At 33.8% G+C, this 21,967-nt stretch overlaps 1 protein-coding gene across 2 annotated transcripts in view; it reads left to right on the top strand.

The window, feature by feature from the left end:
- The window catches only part of TAFA2 (TAFA chemokine like family member 2), a 588,553-nt gene that overhangs the window by 386,447 nt on the left and 180,139 nt on the right, over positions 1 to 21,967 (top strand). For both annotated transcript variants that reach the window (XR_007500256.1, XM_049782786.1), the window contains exon 2: positions 4,146 to 4,252. Coding sequence is in view for 1 of the 2 variants with exons in the window: in XM_049782786.1 (XP_049638743.1) it covers positions 4,147 to 4,252 (106 nt within the window). In the remaining variant the exon portion in view is untranslated. The remainder of the gene's footprint in view (positions 1 to 4,145; positions 4,253 to 21,967) is intronic.

Raw genomic sequence — 21,967 nt, 5'->3', positions numbered from 1 at the left:
CAAAAAAAAAACTAAACCAGAAGACTTAGAGAAACACCAAATCTGACAATTAAAAGTTGTCTAGGAACCGGAAAGATAGCATGGAGGTAGGGAGTTTGCCTTTCATACAGAAGGATGGTGGTTCGAATCCCGGCATCCCCTATGGTCCCCCGAGCCTGCCAGGAGTAACCCCTGAGCGCTGCCGGGTGTGACCCCAAAACAAAACAAAACAAAATAAAAAAGTTGTCTAACATACTCATCTTTTTCAGATTTTAAAAAACTCATTGTATTAAACATTTTATCGGCATAAAGCCCTGAATATTTTATTGCAACAAATTTAGTTCATACAACAAATTTAATGCAATGTATTCATTCATTCCTATTTTTTAAAATAAATTTGTGAAAATTATTGTATTTTCACAATGAGGTCATTATTTCATTGTCAAAAGGCTTACTAAGATATTTGTTGTTAGTTGCTCTTTCTGTTATTTGTTTTATTTTGAACATCAGGAGGTTTCAAATCCATATTGATATCTAAATTGATATCTATTGGATGCTAGTATTAAAAATTTGGAGTTGTAATGTGGTTGAGTATGAGGCTGTGAGATGGTTTTTGTTGGTTTGGCATCTCTGTAGAGATTAGTGGTTAAAGTGACTGACCTGGCCCACTGGTGACATGGTGGTAGTGGGTGGTGAGTGTAGCAGGAATGGCTGAATGAATTTCTCCCCATTTTTTTTTTGATGGGGTTAGGTGATTTTTTCTTGTTAAGTTCTACCACTACCAATCTAGCTTACATATATACTCTTTATTAGATGGATATTAGGTGAAGAGTTTGTCTCCAACATTGGGCAGTCTTTTTATCCCTGTCACTCTTTCCTTTGAGGTACAGAAGGTTCTTAGTTTAAAAAGTCTTATTAGTTTATCTTTGTTTTTACTTGGTTTATCAATGGCGTTTCATCCTTGAAGTTCTCTTTCATGTCAGTGTCATGGAGAATTTCCTAAAAAAATATAGGTGGCTAAAAAGCACATGTCATTAATGCTTCATGTCATTAATCACCAGGAAGATGCAAATCAAAACAGCAATGAGATATCATCTCATACCACAGAAAGAACACATCAAAAAAAGAATATCAACAACCAATGCTGTTGCAGATATGGAAAGAAAGGGTCTTTCATTAACTGCTTGTGGGAATGTTGACTGGTCTATCCTTTTCGTATAATATGAGCATTCCTCAAAAACTAGAAATTGAGTTTCTATACATTTGTCCTCATAAAAGATACTTCTTTGGAGTACAGATAATCCTCGCTTAACTACCTACCTGTTTACCTGTTTAGCGACCGCTCGCACTTACGACCATCTCTTCACCGTTATTTTATTTTATTTTATTTTATTTTATTTTAAATATCCTTTTTCTATCTTGTACACTCTACAATACAGTACTGTGGCTTTTGGTTCTTTAATGTACCTACTTCACTAACTTTATGTTCTGTAATACATTGCAGTACTGTGTGCAAATTATACAACCTATGCAAATTAAAACAAGTGGAAGTTTTCAGTTTGATCTTTCTGATTATTTTACTTATTCAGAATACTGTATTGTCAAGTACTATGCATATACTGAATGTGCTACTGTATACAGTACATGCAGTTCTTCACTTAACGACCAATTCACTTAACAACCAAGTCTTTGAAACGGAACTTGGTCGTTAAGCGAGGAGTATCTGTATTACAATTATTATTGTTACCATATCACTTCCAGAAATATGACTTCCAAGGAATATAGCTTCCAAGAAATATGACCCAGCAATATCCCTCTTGGGAATACCTAGAAGCCCAAAAGCACTAAGCAGAAAATGACTTAACACTCCTATTTTCATTGCAGCACTATTCACAATAGTCAGAATCTGAAAATAACACAAGTGCCAATGAACCAACAAGTAGAAAAAGAAACTGTGGTACATCTACACAATGGAAAACTAATACAGTTGTTAGGAAAAATGTAGTCATTAAATTTGCATATACATAAATAAATTTGGGAATATTATGCTGAGTGAAATCAGAGGGACAGATAGAATAATTGCACTAATTTGGGGATATAAAGTTATAGTATAATAATAATATCCAAAAGTCAATAGAAACAAGGTCCAGTCCATGATGGAAAGCTTGCCTTAAAGAGTGGGAGATTGCAGTTAGAGCAGAGAAGGTCCCACTGTTAGAATGATAGCTGAAAATGATCACTCTGGACAAGAACTGGGTTTGAAAGGAGATATGGTGATATGCATGATACGTTTTTACTAACAATATTGGAAACCTCAGTGTCTAAAAGGGAAATGGAAGAGAGAGACAAAGATATTATATATACACACACATATATATACATACACATAAATAGAGAGACAAAAACAGACATGCAGATAGACAGAGACAGACACAGAGAGAATGGAAGAAACATGTCAGAAAGGCAAGCAGGGGGGAGGGCAGGAGGGAAATTGGGGGCCCTGATAGTCGGAAATGTGCACTGGTGAAGGGATGGGTACTGGGCAATGTATGATTGATACTCAATCACGTACACCTTTTAAACTGTATATCTCATGGTAATTCAATTAAAAATTTATATTAAAAATTTTATGTAACATAATCTCAAAACTAGAAATCTGATTTGGAATGCATTCATATTATTGATTATCCAACACTGCCTTAACATATATGTGCATAGCACTTCACAAAGTCAAAGAAATATTATAAATCTATATTAAAATAATTTTCTATGCATTTATCCTCATAAAAGAGACTTCTTTGAAGTATTACAATTATTACTGTTACCAGAGATTTGGTTTGGGGGACTTATAATTTCAGTGGGTATTTTTTTAAGTGTTTGTTTGGGGGCCACATCCAGCAATGTTTAAGGGTTTTAATCTTTCCTACTTCTATATTCAGGAATTACTTCTTTTGGTGCACATGGGATATATGGAATATATGGACTGGAACACTAGTCAGTCACATGCTGGGCAAAGCACTAATCTTATTTTATTGTTCTGGCCCCAATTGATATTTGTAAGAAACAAAGATATGATGGAAATAGGTAACTGATTCAAGACGAGAAATCAGGCTAGATCAGAAAGTGAGCTCATGAACTTGCACTAGAGTTGAGTCTGTAGGTTAAACAAAACTGGAATTCATTGTAGGGGTTAATGAAGTAGGTACAAGGTAATAGACATACTATACTCTTGATCTTCCTCATAAATAAATGCAGATGCAATATATTTTGTAAGAGTTTTGTTTACCATTTAGCAATGTATAGTTAATGTAAAATTTTTAATTTAGACAGGGTGGCTTTTGAATTTTACTCTATCACAAAATGTGATTGCAGGAAAAAATATAAATGGTGTCTACAATTGAACAGAGATGGAGCAACATTCCATATTCATTCTGAATAACAGTTAAAAAATGTTGTATAAAGTGCTACAAAATGCCAAACTTTTGCTATATGTAGCCATTATAATAAAACATTTTTCCTGAGTGTTGTGAGCTTGACTTGAAATATTGATATTTTCATTTTGTTTTCCCATTTTTCACTACTGATAAAGCTCAAGAGCAGATTCAACAATATTAAAACATTTATGTCTTCAGTAGTCATGTTGTACAATAAGAAAACTATTATACTAGGTGATTTGAAGAAACATATTGAGGATAATATTTTGAAGTGATTTTATTTTTTGCAGAAATTCTTATAACACATTATTTCTAAACTGTTTACATGATAATTTTACTTGGCAATGAAGAAGAAATCTTTAGGAAAAAGTGAAATAAGTTATGTGTTTAAAGATTATTCAAACAATTGTCCTTGGATTTTGTGAATAAGTTGAACCTGTATTTTTATATAAAGAAAATAGCAATATTTTCCAATTGATTTAGGCTATTGTTAAGTGAAATAAGACTGACTAAAGCTGACTTTTTCTATATTGCACTGTATCTAGATAAGTTGTTAATAAAACTTATTATTTCTGTTCTTTTATACTGTTCTATACAGCGTGAATAGAATTTTAATGCAAGGAATACAATTTTAGGAGTTAAATGTATTACATGTTATGGGAAACTTTAAAAGTAACACAGTTATAATGGAAACACAATTTTTTCACATACGATTTCTTTTTTTATTTTCAGGATGAGTAAGAGATACTTACAGAAAGCAACGAAAGGAAAACTTATAATAATAATATTTATTGTAACCTTGTGGGGGAAAGTAGTCCTCAGTGCAAACCATCATAAAGGTAAGATTTTCTTTTCTTTCTCTTTCTTTAATAGAGGCTAACATATTATTTTCTTAGGTCTTTTATTCTGATTTGGTAGGACACTTCAATCACCTCAACAATAAATAAATATTATCTAAGACTGTAGGGGATGCATGATTATTTGAATATTTTCAGGATTAATGTTAGTTTTGGTAAATAATGTTCAACTTTCCCCTCAAATTTCCATTTTGAGTTAGTGATTATAAAACGTATAATACAGAAGAGATTCAGATCTGTCATCCTTATTATGAAAACATCTTTAATTATTTGTATTAATATTATTTATGCATGTAAATTTCATCTAGAACCTTTTGTAGATCATTCCTTCATGTCAGAGTACTGCTTTGACTGTGTTTGGATACTTCCTAATCTTAAATTTAGCAGACTCAATCCTGCCATAGAACCAAGTGGAACTGTTTGTCTTATATCTATGTGTTAAACACTGCAGTTCAAAATTATGCCCTTTCTATTATCTTGACTCAGTATATTGTTGACATGACTAAGTATATGTAGCTTGACTAAGTATAACATTCACTAAGTATAAAATTCACAATATTGAATTACATGTCTCTAAAGGAACTAAATAGAATTATTCCTCAACTGTTCCAGCTATAACCAACTATTCAGACTCTGAAAGTTAATTGAGGTTTGTCTTTTAAAAATTATTTTAAATCCAATTTTCAATCATCTGTAAAATCTAGAGGCTAGGAACTTTCTTCTTTCTAGTAAAAAGGAAGTTAAGACTGTCTTGAATTCTCTTAACTCAATTCGTTGCATTTATGTATTTAATTAGCAGAAAATGAAACATTAACACCGAGTAGTGATGCCCATAAGATAGATCTCCCCTGTACTTAAAAACTAAAAGAAACATACTTTTGAAAAGAAGAATTTTGTGGTCTTCATATCTCATAATACTTTTTTCAACACTTGTTTTTGTGTATGCATGTGTGTCAGTTATATATATACAGTTTTATAAATATAAATATATATAATTTTATATATTAGGCTTCTTTGTTCTAAAAAAGCATCTTTATCTTTAAATTCTGTTGAAGACCATTTTATTTGTTTTGGTGAATGCAAGTCGAGCAATTCTACTTCTGGTAAGCAACCTGGGTACAACAGATTTCATTAGTGTGAAATTAAAAAGTTATTGAGGAGCTCATAGTTCTCCAGGCCTCTAAGTTAGCAACAATTAAGCGAATTTCATAATAAAGTATTTTTTATAATGGTTACAAATGATTTGTACTAGGCCCTGCTCTACCTTCATTAAAGAATGATAAACAGTCTTTCTCTCCCCCAACTTCCCTCAGAATCTATAAAAAAAGAACTTAGAAAATTATGAGAAATTATAACTGGGTGCCACCCTAATGTTATAATAGAAAAGTTTTCTCTGAAAAAAAAAAGGCAATTATATGTGTTCTCTTAGAATATACTCATTGGATGGACCGAGGGGCCAAGCGATCTCAGGAACATTGAGTGGAAATAAAAAATGGTCAAACCTAAATACCCAAAACAAAGTCAACGACAATAGAATAAAGAGACTCACACTATAACAAACTATACTCTAACTGGTCCTGTTAACACTAACAGTCCAGGGGACTAGGTGGAGGTATGGGAGAAATGCTAAGAACTCTGGCAGAGGGAAGTCAATATTGGTGGTGGGAATGGCCCTAATTCATTGTCAATATGTACCTGAAATATAGCTGTGAAAGATTTGTAATTCAAATTGGTCTCAATAAGAATTATAAAATATAAGATATAATATTACATTATATTATATCATTACATACACAATTATTTAAAAAATGAGCATACAAAATAATATATTCATTCAGGTTGCTGTTTTCTTTTTAAGAGTGTTCCTTTAAGAATGTTTAAGAGGGGCCGGAGTGATAGTACAGTGATAGGGCGTTTGCCTTGCATGCTGCCTATCTGGGATGGACTGAGGTTTGGTCCCTGGGATCCCATATGGTCCCTCCAGCCTACAGGAGTGATTTCTGAGCACAGAGCCAGGAGTAACCCCTGAATACAGCCAGGTGTGGCCCAAAAACAAAAAACAAAAAAACCACAAAAACAAACAAAAAAACTGTTTAAGAGTGCAAGTTGTGCCTATGTCAACTCTGAAACTAAGGTTTTCCTCTTTAATTCTTTTTTGGCTGGCATATGTTTTTGAGGGACATCTCCACCAGTGTTCAGGGTGTGCTCTTGACTCTGTGCTCAGGTAGCACTCTGGATGGTGCTCAGGTCAATTACAGGCAAGCATCTTACCTGATGTACTATCTCTCTGGTCCTTCCTCCTTATTTTTTTTATAAAAAATATTTAAAATTCTGTTTATTTGTATTGGGGTCACACCCCAAAAGTACTCAGGGATTCCTTTCTTCTGGGTGCTTGGGGATTCTTTATGGCTTTGTGTGGAAGAACCCTGCAGTGCCAGAATCAAACCTGGGCCTCTTGTATACAAAGTTTACTAATGCTCAGCATATTGAAATACCTCTGGCCCTCAAAAAATACAGATCGTATGTTATATTATTATTATTTGAATAGAGAAGATTATATATTGTGCCAGAAAGCCTACTTAAACTGCCAAACCCTTCTCGAAAATAGAGCTTTGTGTTATTTTGCTCTCTTTTTCATTCTGCCACTGATATTTTAGATGGTTAAAGGAAAGATTCCTTATTTTCTCCCTCCTACTTTCTTTCTTTGATTTATAATTCCATTCAAAATGCCCATTTTGATTAAAAATATTTTACTTTTAATTAATAGGTATAATGTATTTTTAAATTTTAGATATTTATAAGATAAAGACATTATACTCTCCATTTATTTGAGAAGTACATCTCTAATATTCTTGAAGCAATCTGCCATAAATCTCAAACCTTTGCCTCCTTCCTGAAGCTTATCACCATTCAATTTCATGATTATATTTACTTTCTTTATAATTTACATGCATTTATAGATGTACAAATGTCATAAAGCTTAATTTTGGTTAATACATTTATACAACATTTTATAGTTTTGTGTAATTTGCTTCTGTGCTTAATAGTGTATTAAGATGGTTATGTCCATATTATAGACATAATTTTTTACTTTTGTTTCAGATGAGAATGCATGTGCCACCACAATTTACATATTTATCCTTTTATACATACACCTTTTATATGATTCTTTGCTATACTAAGCAATGCTTCTGTGAACAGATTTACCCTTTTGCATGGTGCCTATGTTTCTCAGATGAGTAGACTTAGAAGCCAAATTGCTGGTTCTGAGGGCATGTATAGCTATAGGGTGTTTGTTTTGTTCTGTTTTGTCTTCGTGTTACTCAGCTGAAAGTGTTTTGGACTTAATCTTGGCTCTGCACTTGGGGATCATTCCCAGCAGTGTTCCAGGGATTGAATCTGGGTTGATCATATGCAAGGGCAAGCATCTTACTCCTTGTACTATCTCTCTGTACCCTATAACTTACCAGGTAATGCCAAATAGTTTTTCAAAGTGGAGAACAAATAAATTGTGCATTTCCAATTATCTTTATAATATATCTTGTATCTCTTTGTTAGTCTCACTAAAGTCAAATTGATAGTTAAACTTATTAATTTTTGAAGGACCACCTTTCTGCCTTTCTCATTTCTTCTTGCCATTCTCACATCTTTTGGTAATTCATTTACCATAAGGATTTTATTGAGTTAATTTTATTTCTATTCATATTAGCATCCATTTTTATGCCAGATGCTTGGGAGAAAGTGAAACTTGCTTGAATTTCTCAGTGCTCCTAAAAAGATTTCTATTAAGCAGACTTTTCACATACCATGAAAATCAGATTTGTGATTCATTGCTTTATTCACAAGGATAATAAAATTCCCCTTATCTTTTAAGAGGATTAAATGGATACAGCTTGGATTAGCTTCTCTTGCAACCTCTCAAGGTGCCAGAAAGATTGGGCCACTCACTCAACTCTCTAGCTATGAAATCCAGACTGAGACACTTTAACCTATCAGGCTCTTGGAAAGATGTCTCTTTGTTCATAAAGCTTAGAGTAAGATCCTTTCCAGCCCATCTCAAAAAAGCAAAAGATTTTCCTCTCTTTCAAAATGAGAGGTGAATAGCTATTTCTCTCCTATATGTAAATTGAAAAAAATCCATTGTTCCCTGATTTGACATACATGAAAGGTAAAGCTTATTGTAAGGATTATTTTAGCCAGGCCCGTTAGAGACAGGTTTGGACTCATTTGAGATTGCCACTCTAGCAGGGCAAGCCCTCACTCCTGAAAGGAATATACCCTGTAGGTCAAGGCCATCCTCTTCAGCTAGGGGAGAGGGAGATGAGCGCCTGTTAAAACAAACAACAGGCATATCACAATGGAACCCACCTCTTGTGCTTTCCCTGGTCATATAAATCACTTTCCCTAGTCATATAGGTCATGACCCCCTAGTCACATAGTTTCATTCCCCCAGTCACATAGGTCAAGCCTGCAAACCTGATACCCTGCACATTCACCTGACCAGTAAGGACCTTCGCTTTCCTTTGTTCAGTCTTCTGTGCGCAGGTAGATCCTACTGGCTGTATAATTGTTTAAATACTACTCTCCCTTACAGCAGGTGGTCCAGGAGGTTTGATTCAGTTCACCCCCATCTGCCTCACCCTAAGCCAACATGGGTGAGATTGTGAATTCCTGGGATCTGACATCACCTGAATCTACTACAATTATTCATTTGTTTTATTGAGGTGAAATAATTAGAAATATGTCCCTGATACAGGGGACTTCTTGTGAATATATAAGAGTAGAATAATAAAGATGAATTTTTAAAACCTGGTAACATGCTTCTAAGTGTTCCATGCATATTTACTAATTTAATATTCATAATGATAGCACAGGGCTCTTACTATTAAGCCTATGTTATAGATAATAACTGTGGCCAAGAAAGGTTAAATGAATTTTCTAAGGTGTTTTGGCTATAGCTACTGGAAGTACGATTCCAATTTAGGAAAACCTGTCTTTGTTACCCGTTTTATGCTTGTGTTTACTTATCATACATAATATATTTATAAAAAAGATATATTTATTTTTGCTTATAATATTTGGGATCTGATTGACTTCCTTTTTAATGATAAATTCTTCTTGAGTTCTGACTTAAGATTAGGCATTGTTTCCTAAAATATTACTTTTTTTGTATTGTCTCTCCTAAACTAGAAATCTGACTGGGCATATGCTAGTTTTATTACTCTCATTGATTTATTTGCATTTTTACTTTCTATTTTCAACTCTGTATTATGTGACATTTACTGAGATCTCTATTTTCTTGGATCTAAGCTCAATTTTATTCTCGAGTTTTATTTTACATAATACTGTTTTTTCCTTGAAAATTGGTTTGGTTCTGATACATTTTTGCTTATGCATGTTTTTTCATTTTCTCATCTATGTATTATTTACATGCTTGTTTGTATATATGTCATATTGTGTTTGAGTTGATGGCATTTAAATTACTTTTTTAAGGTATTTTTCTTCTGTGACTCTCACTCAGAATATTTTAGTTCAAGGTTTTGTGATTTGTTTAAAATTTGAAAGTTGATTTTAATTGAAATGGTGTTTGTAAGAATTACAAAATCCTTCTGTTTAGGGAGCATATTTCCTGGGATGATTGGTGTGTGTCCTGTGACTTAGATAAGGGTCACTAAAAGCAGAGGCAAGTGAGGAATTTTTGTTTATATGATTTTTTGGACATATTGCTTTCAGGCAAAAAAATACAAGGGCAATTAGAGTAGAGTAAGAGTTTAAAAACTAAGCACAAATGTAATTTCAACAGAAAACAACCTTGTGTAATCCTATGGGGGAGGTTTTAAAACATAAATTGATCCACAGAGATTTTGTGGCTTTTGGAGGCAGTATGTTCAACTTCTTCTACGTACGGATCACTTTCAGTTAATCTATTACCCAGGGTTTATGAGTATTCTTTCTTCACTGCCTCTTCTTTAGCAGAGTAGTAATTTCCATCAAAGAAATAACTATAATTATTAATTGATAAAATTCAAACTGACTAGAGAAGTGAGGTACATCTGATTAAAAGGGTCCTGTAATAAAGCCTTATTTGACTGGAGTCAACTGTTCATATACCTCAGATCCATTGCTTCCCAGTTAAGTATACTTCATTCGTGAAAAACAAAAGAATCTGGGTGGTCACATTTTTCTAGAAAACATACATGCAGAGAAACATGTGAGGGCCCTGCAAATGCAATCAAAATCCAAGGCCATTGTAATTATTTTTTGGTGTGGGGCCACTCCCAACTGTACTCAGGGATTATTCCTGGCAGTGCTTGAGGGACCATCTGAATGAATTGGTGTTCTCCATAAGCACAGAAAATACCTTAATTCTGTGCAATCTGGCTGATGATATTATTGATACCTACTATCTGTCCTTTCCATGGTCATTTTAGTTTCCCGTCTCCTTTGACTACCACTTTTCCTCTTATGGGAGATGTTGCTAATGTTCAATACAGCTTCATACTTGACACTTTAGGGATCTGGATAATGCTCATAGTTCTGTGGTAATAACAATACATGCAAAATTTAGTTAAATTTAGTTAAAATGGACATGGATGGCCAGAGAGTACAGTGGGTAGGGCACTTGCCTTGTTCACAGATGACCTTGGTTTGATCCTCAGCATCCAATATGGTCCCATGAGAACTTCCAAGAATGATTCCTGAGTATAGAGCCAAGAGCAATTCCTGAGCATCATCTGGTGTGGCCCAAAGTAAAAATCTAAACAAAAAAAGATGTAAATAAATGACCCTGAGACTCATATGAGAGCCTAAAATAGTTCTCCTTGCCCCCACATATAGTCATTACTCTCATTCTCTTTATCAACAAGATTATTTAATTTCATTAATATTTAACTTCTTTCTTTTCTTGCTGGCTTCTGAGAATGTCCAGGCAGCAGCCTTGGCTTTCTGTTGGGAAAAATCTTGTTTACCCTGATAAAAGCATCTTCTTTCTGGGGACTAGTAATCCTTGACTCACAGTCTGTTTGTAGTTTTTATAGCAATGTGTTGGATTTGATCATTCTGATAGGAAATTTATTTTTACTTCTTTTTGAGTCCTTGCACCAAGGGCTGAGCATATAGCAGCACATAAAATAACCACAAATTTTTGTGTCTTTTTATGGTACATTTTGTCTGAGTGGTGGGAAGATAGGTACTCAGAAGAAAAATAAATAAAACAACTACTTTATAGTATAAGTTCTAAGGGAAAATACAAAAGAAAGAGACTTGCTTTAAAATAGTACCTCTGGACCAGAGCAATAGCTCCAGATAGTCCAATCACTATTGCCTGTAAGAGGCAATATTCTGCTTCACACTGTTCCATGAGCAACACAAGGCAGAACTTCTGAGCATAGTCTACCCAAGTGCTGCAGGGGGTGGCCTGAAAACAAAATATGAGATAAATAAAATAAGACTTTAGAGTAAGAAAAAAACTCTAATGGAGCAAGTCATGGAACTCATTGGAGAAAAGTGTTCCAGATAAATCTGCTATAAATACAAATATTTTCAAGAGATAATGCCTAGAGATAAATAGCAAGAGGATGTGAACAAAAGTATATATGTATATATAGAAACTATTCATCCAATACCCATCAGATAAGGGGCTAATATCCAAAATAATAGGGCACTGACAGAACTTTACAAGAAAAAAAACATCTAATCCCATCAAAAAATGGGGAGAAGAAATGAACAGACACTTCGATAAAAAAGAAATACAAATGGCCAAAAGGCACATGAAAAAATGCTCCTCATCACTAATCATCAGGGAGATGCAAATCAAAACAACGATGAGATACCATCTCACACCACAGAGATTGGCACACATCACAAAGAATGAGAACAATCAGTGTTGGCGGGGATGTGGAGAGAAAGGAACTCTTATCCACTGCTGGTGGGAATGCTGTCTAGTCCAACCTCTATGGAAAGCAATATGGAGATTCCTCCAAAAATGGAAATTGAGCTCCCATTCGACCCAGCTATACCACTCCTAGGGATATACCCTAGGAACACAAGAATACAATACAAAAATACCTTCCTCACACCTATATTTATTGCAGCACTATTCACAATAGCCAGGCTCTGGAAACAACCAAGATGCCCTTCAACAGACGAATGGCTAAAGAAACTGTGGTGCATATACACAATGGAATATTATGCAGCCATCAGGAGATACGAAGTCATGAAATTTTCCTATACATGGATGTACATGGAGTCTATCATGCTGAGTGAAATAAGTCAAAGGGAGAGAGACACACACAGAATAGTCTCATTCATCTATGGGTTTTAAGAAAAATAAAAGTCATTTTTGCAACAATCCTCAGAGACAATGAGAGGAGGGCTGGAACTTCCAGCTCACTTCATGAAGCTCACCACAATAACCACACTGAGAACTACCATAACCATGTGAATGAATGAGGGAACTGGAAAGCCTGTCTAGAGTACAGGTGGGGGTGGAATGGGATGGAGGGAGATTTGGGACATTGGTAGTGGGAATATTGCACTGGTGAAGGGGGGTGTTCTTTACATAACTGAAACCTAATCACAATCATATTTGTAATCAAGATGTTTAAATAAAGAAAAAAAGTTTAAAAAAGAAATGTTGGTAATAGGTTTAGTTATTATAGAATAGACAAATGTATAGAATATAAAACAATGAAAGAAATCAGTGGAGTAACATCATAACCTCGAAAGCAACCAAATGGAGAATAAAGCCACTTTTTTTCTTTTGAACATGTTGAAACACTCATGAAACCTCTAGCACTTGGATTTGAAAAGTGAAATATCTGAAATCAAAATGTTTCCGTTTTTTAATAAAATTCAAGCTTTGGGAACAACAAAAAATCTCATATACAGATAAATAAAGTTACTTTCAAAATTGCCACAGAGATTTGGTCCCAAATTCTCACAATTGCATCCAGCCAGGCATTTTGGGAGGTGGTGGTGATTAACTCATAGAATTGTGACATCCAGTCAGGATGTATACATAGTATTTCCCCTTGGAAGCAATTACATTAGGTACAGCTTCAGACATTGGGGATCAGAGAGGAACCAACTCAGTATAGGACTTCACTTTCTAGACAGAAAAATATAGTCATTAATCTTAGAAGGCTGGTATGTTTTCCTACCTATTCTTTTTCTATCCACTGTGCCCAAATTAAATCTAAAAATAAAATAATCATCATTGGAGATCTGAGTTGAGAAGGATCTGTGTTAGTGTGAACCAAAAAATCGACAGATCAGAATTAAACTAAAAGAAGTTCATTTCATTAGCTAAGACTGAATGACATCCTCCATGTAATATAAGGTAATGAATATGAGTTGTAATTTTTATTGATTAGGCTTTTTCCTAAGGACAAATTGTATAATAAAGATATTTTTAGGTCCAAGTCTGGTCAACAGTGCAGCCATTTAATTTGTTTAGTAGTTCCTATTTGCTTAGTGGTATACTTGATGACTTATTTATTTAGCCAACTACCAGGTAAACAAAATATGTTGAGTGTTTGTTAAATATTGGCCTGAAGATACAAACTTGAGAAAAATAGACCTGGCCTATATTCTATTGAGATTGTACATGAATATGGATAATTAGACAAATATTCAGTGACAGTAGGTTTGGTACTATTAAAATAAAATTCCAGGATAATGATGTATCAAATAAAGGAGATCAGAGATGCCTATAAAGAAGAGACCATTGAACTGAGGTCTGAATAAGAAAGGGTTGTAAAATGGTATGTATGATCCAGGCTGAAGCAGAAACAGAAGTCCGTGCAAACAATACTGAAAGATGAAGTAACAGACTCTTCCAAAGCTGAAAGGGAAGTATTTATTGAGAATCAAAACATTAGCAGAATGATCATATCCAGTCAATCAGAGAGTTGACTGGGTTAGATGCTTTGGGGTGAAGGGGGTTAGGCTACATTCAGAATTCCAGTTTTGTTACTGTTGAAATTATTAGATCCAACTTACATAGAATGTTATTAATTTCTCCTGTGTTGGTTAGGTACATGTGTATAATATAAAAAAAACTTCAAGAAATATAGTTTTTAACTGCTAGTGTTTAAAAGATAATTCATAGTGTTTTCACAAGCATTGTTTGTGAAATAGTGAGATTATTGTCTTAAAAGATAAAAAATATGTTAAAATGTAAACTGGCCTTAGTCTTCAGTTATGACAAACTATTTATTTTATTAAATTTTCAGTGTATTATGTTTACTTAAAAATTAGTTCAAAAGGGGGAGCCGGAGCAGTGGCACAAGCAGTAAGGCATTTGCCTTGCCCACACTAGCCTAGGACAGACTGTGTTTTTATCCCCCAGTGTCCCATATGATTCCTCAAGCCAGGAGCGATTTCTGAGCGCATAGCCAGAAGCAAGCCCTGAGTGTCACTGGCTGTGGCCGAAAACCGGAAAAAAAAAAAAAAGAATTCAAATTGTGGGGGCTGGAACAATAGCACAGTGGTAGGGTGTTTGCCTTGCAGGAGGCTGACCCAGGACAGTCTGTAATTAGAGATCTTGATTTTGCACAGGTCTTAGGATAAGGTCTAGGGAAGTCTTTATGGTTCAAGAAGTTCTGTTCAGTTTTTTGAAATTAATATGGAAAATAAACCTTCATAAATAGCTAAAGTAATCCATGGGAAAAAAAGATGACGGGAGGCATCACATTACCCAACTTCAAACCAGTAGCCATTAGAACAGAGTGATTTTAGAATAAAGAGAGACCCTCAAATCAATGGAATAGACTCGAATATTTTGATAAGAGCAATTTATCTTTGATAAAGGTTAAAAATATTAAGTAGAGCTAGGAAAGCCTCTTCAACAAGTGATGTTGGCAAAATATATAAAAATAAATATTTTAAAGTGTTGATATATTTAACTACATAGGTAAATTAACATTAGTTTTTGTATGTTTGTTTTAGGCTTAAGGTCTATTTTGTAAAACATAGGACTTACTTCCTCAACAAGTTAAAAATGGAGCTACCATATAATTCACAAAATGATATCTGTTCAAAGAATACAGAAGTAATAAAGCAAGATGCTCTACTCCAATTTTTGGATACACCCACCAGTGCTGATTGGCTTACTCTTGACTATATACTTAGGGATTGCTTTGGCCAGGATATGGGGGCCAAATGTTAAGTATAGAACACCAGTCAGCTTCATGCAAGACAAATACCCTATCCATTGAACTAGAAGTCCTACCCTACATCAATTTTAAATCTAGAATTTAATAATAATTAAATAATAACAGCTAGAAAGTAAAATCAAAGTACCCATAGACAATGATGGAAGAAAATGTGGTGCATTGTACAGTGATATACTATTCGGCTAATTTTTAAGTACTAAAATTTCGCCATTCATAGAAAACTAAAGGGGCTCAAAAGAATTATGTAAAACAAAATAAGTCAGAAGGAAAAAGCAAACATTGCATTATTACATCCATGTGTGCAATATAAGGATATGATATTGAAGAGGTATCAGTAAAATAATGAATCAGGGAATAACTGACAAGAATATGAATACCTGAGAAGAAAGGAAGAGGGTAAAATGGAAGACAAGTTGAATCAGTATTTTTAAAGGTGGTGGTTTTATTTAAGGAAAATAATTGAATATAAAAACTAAAAATTAAATATATAAATATAAATATTTTAAATGTTGATCTATTTCACTACATAGGTAAATTAACATTAATTTTTTGCATGTTTGTTTCAGGCTTAAAGTCTATTCTTATATACTTTTATACCTATTGTATTGTTATAAGTACAATATAATACCATTGTTACAATACAATATAATAATTGTATAAATACAAAATAATACAATAAAAATCCTAATATAAACTCTTTATATCTGGTATACAGAGTAGAAAGACATATGAGAAAACTCTTGGTCCTGGATTATAGAAATGAGAGTGCTATTAAGGGGCAAGGAGGTAAAAGAGAAGGTCTCTGGGAGGGTCTTGGACACTTAGGTACTATAGAGATGCGGTAACTATAGATTAGAAGAGTCAACATTAACGTAAATACTTATCACAAACCATACTAATTAAATCAAAAATTAGTTTGGTATGGTAATGGGATGCTGATGAAAGAATTAGCATTGCTTAAATGACCACCGAACCTAAAGCAAAATGCAGATTTAGTCTAGTCCTTCTCAAATTTCCAATGGCATCTTTCAAGGAAATAAAACAAAGAACACTAACATTTGTATAGAAGCATAAAGGACCCTGAATACTCAAAGAAATCCTGACAAAAGGAAAGTATAACTGCATTAGCATGTTCTTCAACTATTCTATAAAACAAATCATCAAAATAATATGGTATTAGAATAAAAGCAGATACCCAATCAATAAAATAGAGCCGAGAGCCCAAAAGTAAATCTTTACATAAGATCTAACTTTCTATTAAAGAGAACAGAGTATACAATGAAGAAAAGAAAGATTATCTCAGAAATAACTACTTGTAAAACTGGACAACCACGTTAAACAAAATGCCACACTATCATTAACATCAGACACAAAATTAATTCAAAATGGACTAAATAAGTATACAAATACCATACCATAACATATTTACAAGCAAACACAAGCAGCACACTTCACAACATAAGCCTTAAAGATACTTTTGGGATCACAACTCCAATGGCAAAGGAAACAAAAGCAAAAAGCAACAAAGGTACAAAATCAAACTAATAAGAGTTTGCGCAGTAAATGTAATTTATAAAGTAAAGACATTTTGGTAAATGGTAAGACATAACATGCACTGAATAGGGATATGAATAACAAGGAATAACATCAAAAAGATTGATCAAAAGATTAATAGACAATTATCCAAAGAATGTATATATATATATATTAATAGACACGTGAACATATTTGTTTTAAGGAAATACAAAGCAAAATTACCATAAGATGCCACTTTATACCTGTGCAAATGACCTACATTAAAAGGACTTGGAAAAAAGAACTGGCAAAGTATGGAGAAAAATAGAGCCCTATGTACTGTTTGTGAGAATACAATATTGGTGAGCCATTTTGTATAATGGCATGGAAACTCCTTAACATATCAAAATACCTTGTGATTCAGCATTCTACTTTAATATATCTATTAAAAATATGAAAGCAAAAAAATCTTTATTTAAGCACCATAAAAAAAGAAAAATAAAAAACATATGAAAGCACTGATTTTCAAAAATGTACACCCATATGTTCATTTCAGAATTCTTTACAACAACCTACATATGAGAACAAAAAGTGTCCATAAATAGATAATTAGATAAAGATGTAATTATATACACAATGGAATACTAAAAGATTAAAAAAGATAAAATCTTACCCATTTTAACAGTTGGATGTGGAACTTAAAGTGAATTAAATTAGAAAGAGGGAAGCAACTTACAGATAATTTATGTGAACTATAAGGAACCAAAGCTACTACAGAGACACAAATAAACAAAAACAATTATCTTGCATTCTAAAAACAGAACCAGAGTACAACAGGGTAGAGAGTAGGAACAAAGGGCCTGGAAAGAGGGGTCCAATTGATTTTAGTGCAATGACACTGATGTTTAGAAATATATGCAGTATGGTATGTAACTGAAGAGATGGTAATATGTACTTCTACATATATAGTTTTGTAAAGAAACATTACTTCCAAAATTAAATTTGAAAAAACTGAAGCTATTTACTGTAACTATTGTTAATTGTTTTATTTAAGCACTGTGGGTACAAAATTGTTCATTGTTGGGTTTCAGTTATATAGTATAACTCATCCTTCACCAGTGCAGCCTTGCTGTCATTGATGTCTTCCAATTTCCTTCCTCCTCCACCCCTGATTTGCTCTAGGGCAGGCAATTTGCCCCTCTGTCTCAGTTTCTGTGTCTGTCTCTCTGTCTTTGGCTTTCTGTCTCTGACTCTATCTCTATCTCTCCTTTTTGACACTTGTTTGCACTACTGTTAAGGGAGGGCTGCCTTTCCTATTAGTTTCTCCACTTTCAGCACCAAGTTCTTGTCCAGAGCAGTCAGTTCCAATTATCATTGTCCTAGTAGACCCTTCGCTACTCTAGTTACACTCACTGCTTTATGTAGCAAGCTTTTCTGTTCTACTCCAGGCTGGGTCTCCTAACCTTTGTCTCTATTGTTGCTAGGTATTATTACCATATTATTTCATGTTTTTCTTATATACCACAAATAAGTGAGATTATTCTATATCTATCTCTTTCCCTCTCTCTGGCTCATTTCACTCATCATAATAGTCTCCATGTCTATCTTTGTATAATCAAACTTGATTATTTCATTTTTCCTAGTGGCTGCATAGTATTTCATTGTGTAGAAGTTTCACAATTTCTTCACTTATCTGCTGTTCGTTACCTGGTTTGTTTCCAGATTCTGACTACTTTAAATAGTGCTGTGCTGAACATAGAAGTACAGAAGGCATTTTTATATTGTGTTTTTCTTTCTACAAATATTAAACTAAAATTGTGAAAGTTATTCCTTTTCAAAACCTAAGTTATTACTACAGAAGAAAGATGAAAGCTCAACCCCCATGGTATTTTATCAAAGAAGTAATTTTTGTGACCATAGCTAGAAGTAGCCCTTCTATTTTACTCCCCCATGTAAAGTTCTCATTCATAAACGCTTTCCAACTACCTATACTTCCTTTCCCACAAAAACATAAGTCTTTTACTTGTCCATTCTACATCAGCTGCAGTCTAGTTTTACTGGCCCTCCTTGTCTGATAAATTCATAAACTTACCTATAAATTTAGATTATTTTAAACCAAGTAATTAAAACTTTTCTCAACAGTAACACATAATTTTGTCTGTTGTTATTATGTACATATGCACAGGTTTTATTCCTATATTTGAAAAGGTAAGATTTCATACTCCTATGTTCATACATTTATTACACAAATGTGCTTTTCTTTATGTTGATGAGTTTCCAAGAGCACAATGATATAATTCATTTTGATGTTCACTTGGCACAAAATGAATGTTCAATTCATATTGGCTGAATGAATGATATATAAATAACAAGGAAACAAAACTTTTTGAAAGAAAGAATTTTGTAAGAATTTTATATTAATACTTTAAGAGCCATTATGTGTAACATGTTTAGAAATGTGAATATTTACTCACCTGTCAATATGAATAGCCTTTTAAAATTAACATTATCCAATATTTTAAGATATATTTATTTATAAAGTATATTTAATATATATTTTAGAAAAATTAAACATTTTTGAAAGAGATAATCACACCTATCTTTAACCTAAATATCTACCTAGTACTAGTACTCTCAAAAGGTGCTTGCCACAATTTTTCTGAACAAGGTTAGATTTTATTAGGGAATGTCTTTAATATGGAATAAGAACTATAATAATATTTTACTTTAACATCTGGCTTGTAGTAAGACATTTGCATAGTTGGGAAAAAATACATGGGCTATATTAACTGCATAAATAACCCAACCACATTAAAATGGACATAATAGCATATTTTTCCAGAATTCTCTTTTAGTGGGGTTGTCATTTTTATCTGTAGCTGATTTCCATTTTTCTTTATAACTCCAAAGCAATTTGTTTTAAATTATAAAATCTGTACTAAATTGATTGATTTTTTTTTCAACATTAACCTTCCAGTGAACTAGCAATAACTCGAAAATAACATTATAAAACAGCTTGGCATTTTCTTACTAGCTGGTAACACTCAATTTCTTCAAAATACTCCTACAAATGTACATTTGTAAAAAAGCATATGCATTTCATGTCTGATCAAAGAAGGAAAGGCCTAGAGCAATGGTCTTAACAAACTTGCAAGCATTTGGCTCTGAGTTCAAGTCCCCAGCATTCCATACATACTATATGTGACACTCCAGGTCTGCAAATGATTACCAATTATATGTATGTAAACACCACAAAAAGAGATGCAACTTCCAGTGAGCACCATCACTAAAGCAATATTAGTGCAATGGCAACTAAGTATGGTTCCTGAAACCCAGGTGTAAGTACTACAGTGATTTCCACCAAACACCAATAACCATAACTTGTATACCTTGACTAAGTGTGATCCTTGTGTGCGTGCAATGCAACTAAAAGGTCTGTAAACTTCAGCAAATGCCACAACCATGAGTGTGAGTACCACAACCTTAAGTGCAACCTCTGATAGACAACATCATTAAAGTGTGTGAGTATCACAGGCAGGCATGTGGGCAAACCTTTTATTCACAATAAAATCAGTCACAGGAAAGGGTAGGATTAAAAGGGTTTAGGGGATGCTAGCCAGGTACATTATACCATATTTTTAAAAAGCAAGAAAATTTTTATTAGATTTTTCACTTAAATTTTATTTCTCAAAAATGTATTAAAACATTTTTTTTTTTAAATTTTTTTTTATTTAAACACCTTGATTACATACATGATTGTGTTTGGGTTTCAGTCATAAAAGGAACACCACCCATCACCAGTGCAACATTCCCATCACCCAAGTCCCAAATCACCCTCCTCCCCACCCAACCCCCGCCTGTACCCTAAACAGGCTCTACATTTCCCTCATACATTCTCAATATTAGGACAGTTCAAAATGTAGTTATTTCTCTAACTAAACTCATCACTCTTTGTGGTGAGCTTCCTGAGGTGAGCTGGAACTTCCAGCTCTTTTCTCTTTTGTGTCTGAAAATTATTATTACAAGGGTGTCTTTCATTTTTCTTAAAACCCATAGATGAGTGAGACCATTCTGCGTTTTTCTCTCTCTCTCTGACTTATTTCACTCAGCATAATAGATTCCATGTACATCCATGTATAGGAAAATTTCATGACTTCATCTCTCCTGACAGCTGCATAATATTCCATTGTGTATATGTACCACAGTTTCTTTAGCCATTCATCTGTTGAAGGGCATCTTGGTTGTTTCCAGAGTCTTGCTATGGTAAATAGAGCTGCAATGAATATAGGTGTAAGGAAGGGGTTTTTGTATTGTATTTTTGTGTTCCTAGGGTATATTCCTAGGAGTGGTATAGCTGGATCGTATGGGAGCTCGATTTCCAGTTTTTGGAGGAATCTCCATATCGCTTTCCATAAAGGTTGAACTAGACAGCATTCCCACCAGCAGTGGATAAGAGTTCCTTTCTCTCCACATCCCCGCCAACACTGTTTATTCTCATTCTTTGTGATGTGTGCCATTCTCTGGGGTGTGAGGTGGTATCTCATCGTTGTTTTGATTTGCATCTCCCTGATGATTAGTGATGTGGAACATTTTTTCATGTGTCTTTTGGCCATGCGTATTTCTTCTTTGTCAAAGTGTCTGTTCATTTCTTCTCCCCATTTTTTGATGGGGTTAGATGTTTTTTTCTTGTAAAGTTCTGTCAGTGCCTTGTATATTTTGGAGATTAGCCCCTTATCTGATGGGTATTGGGTGAATAGTTTCTCCCACTCAGTGGGTGGCTCTTGTATCCTGGGCACTATTTCCTTTGAGGTGCAGAAGCTTCTCAGCTTAATATATTCCCATCTGTTAATCTCTGCTTTCACTTGCTTGGAGAGTGCAGTTTCCTCCTTGAAGATGCCTGTAATGTCCTGTAGTGTTTTGCCTATGTGCTGTTCTATATATCTTATGGTTTTGGGGCTGATATCGAGGTCTTTAATCCATTTGGATTTTACCTTTGTACATGATG

The sequence above is a fragment of the Suncus etruscus genome, chromosome 11, assembly GCF_024139225.1.
Source record: "Suncus etruscus isolate mSunEtr1 chromosome 11, mSunEtr1.pri.cur, whole genome shotgun sequence".
NCBI lineage: Eukaryota > Metazoa > Chordata > Mammalia > Eulipotyphla > Soricidae > Suncus > Suncus etruscus.
The sequence above is the reverse complement of the archived record's forward strand: the minus strand, read 5'-3'. Positions and strand labels throughout refer to the sequence as shown.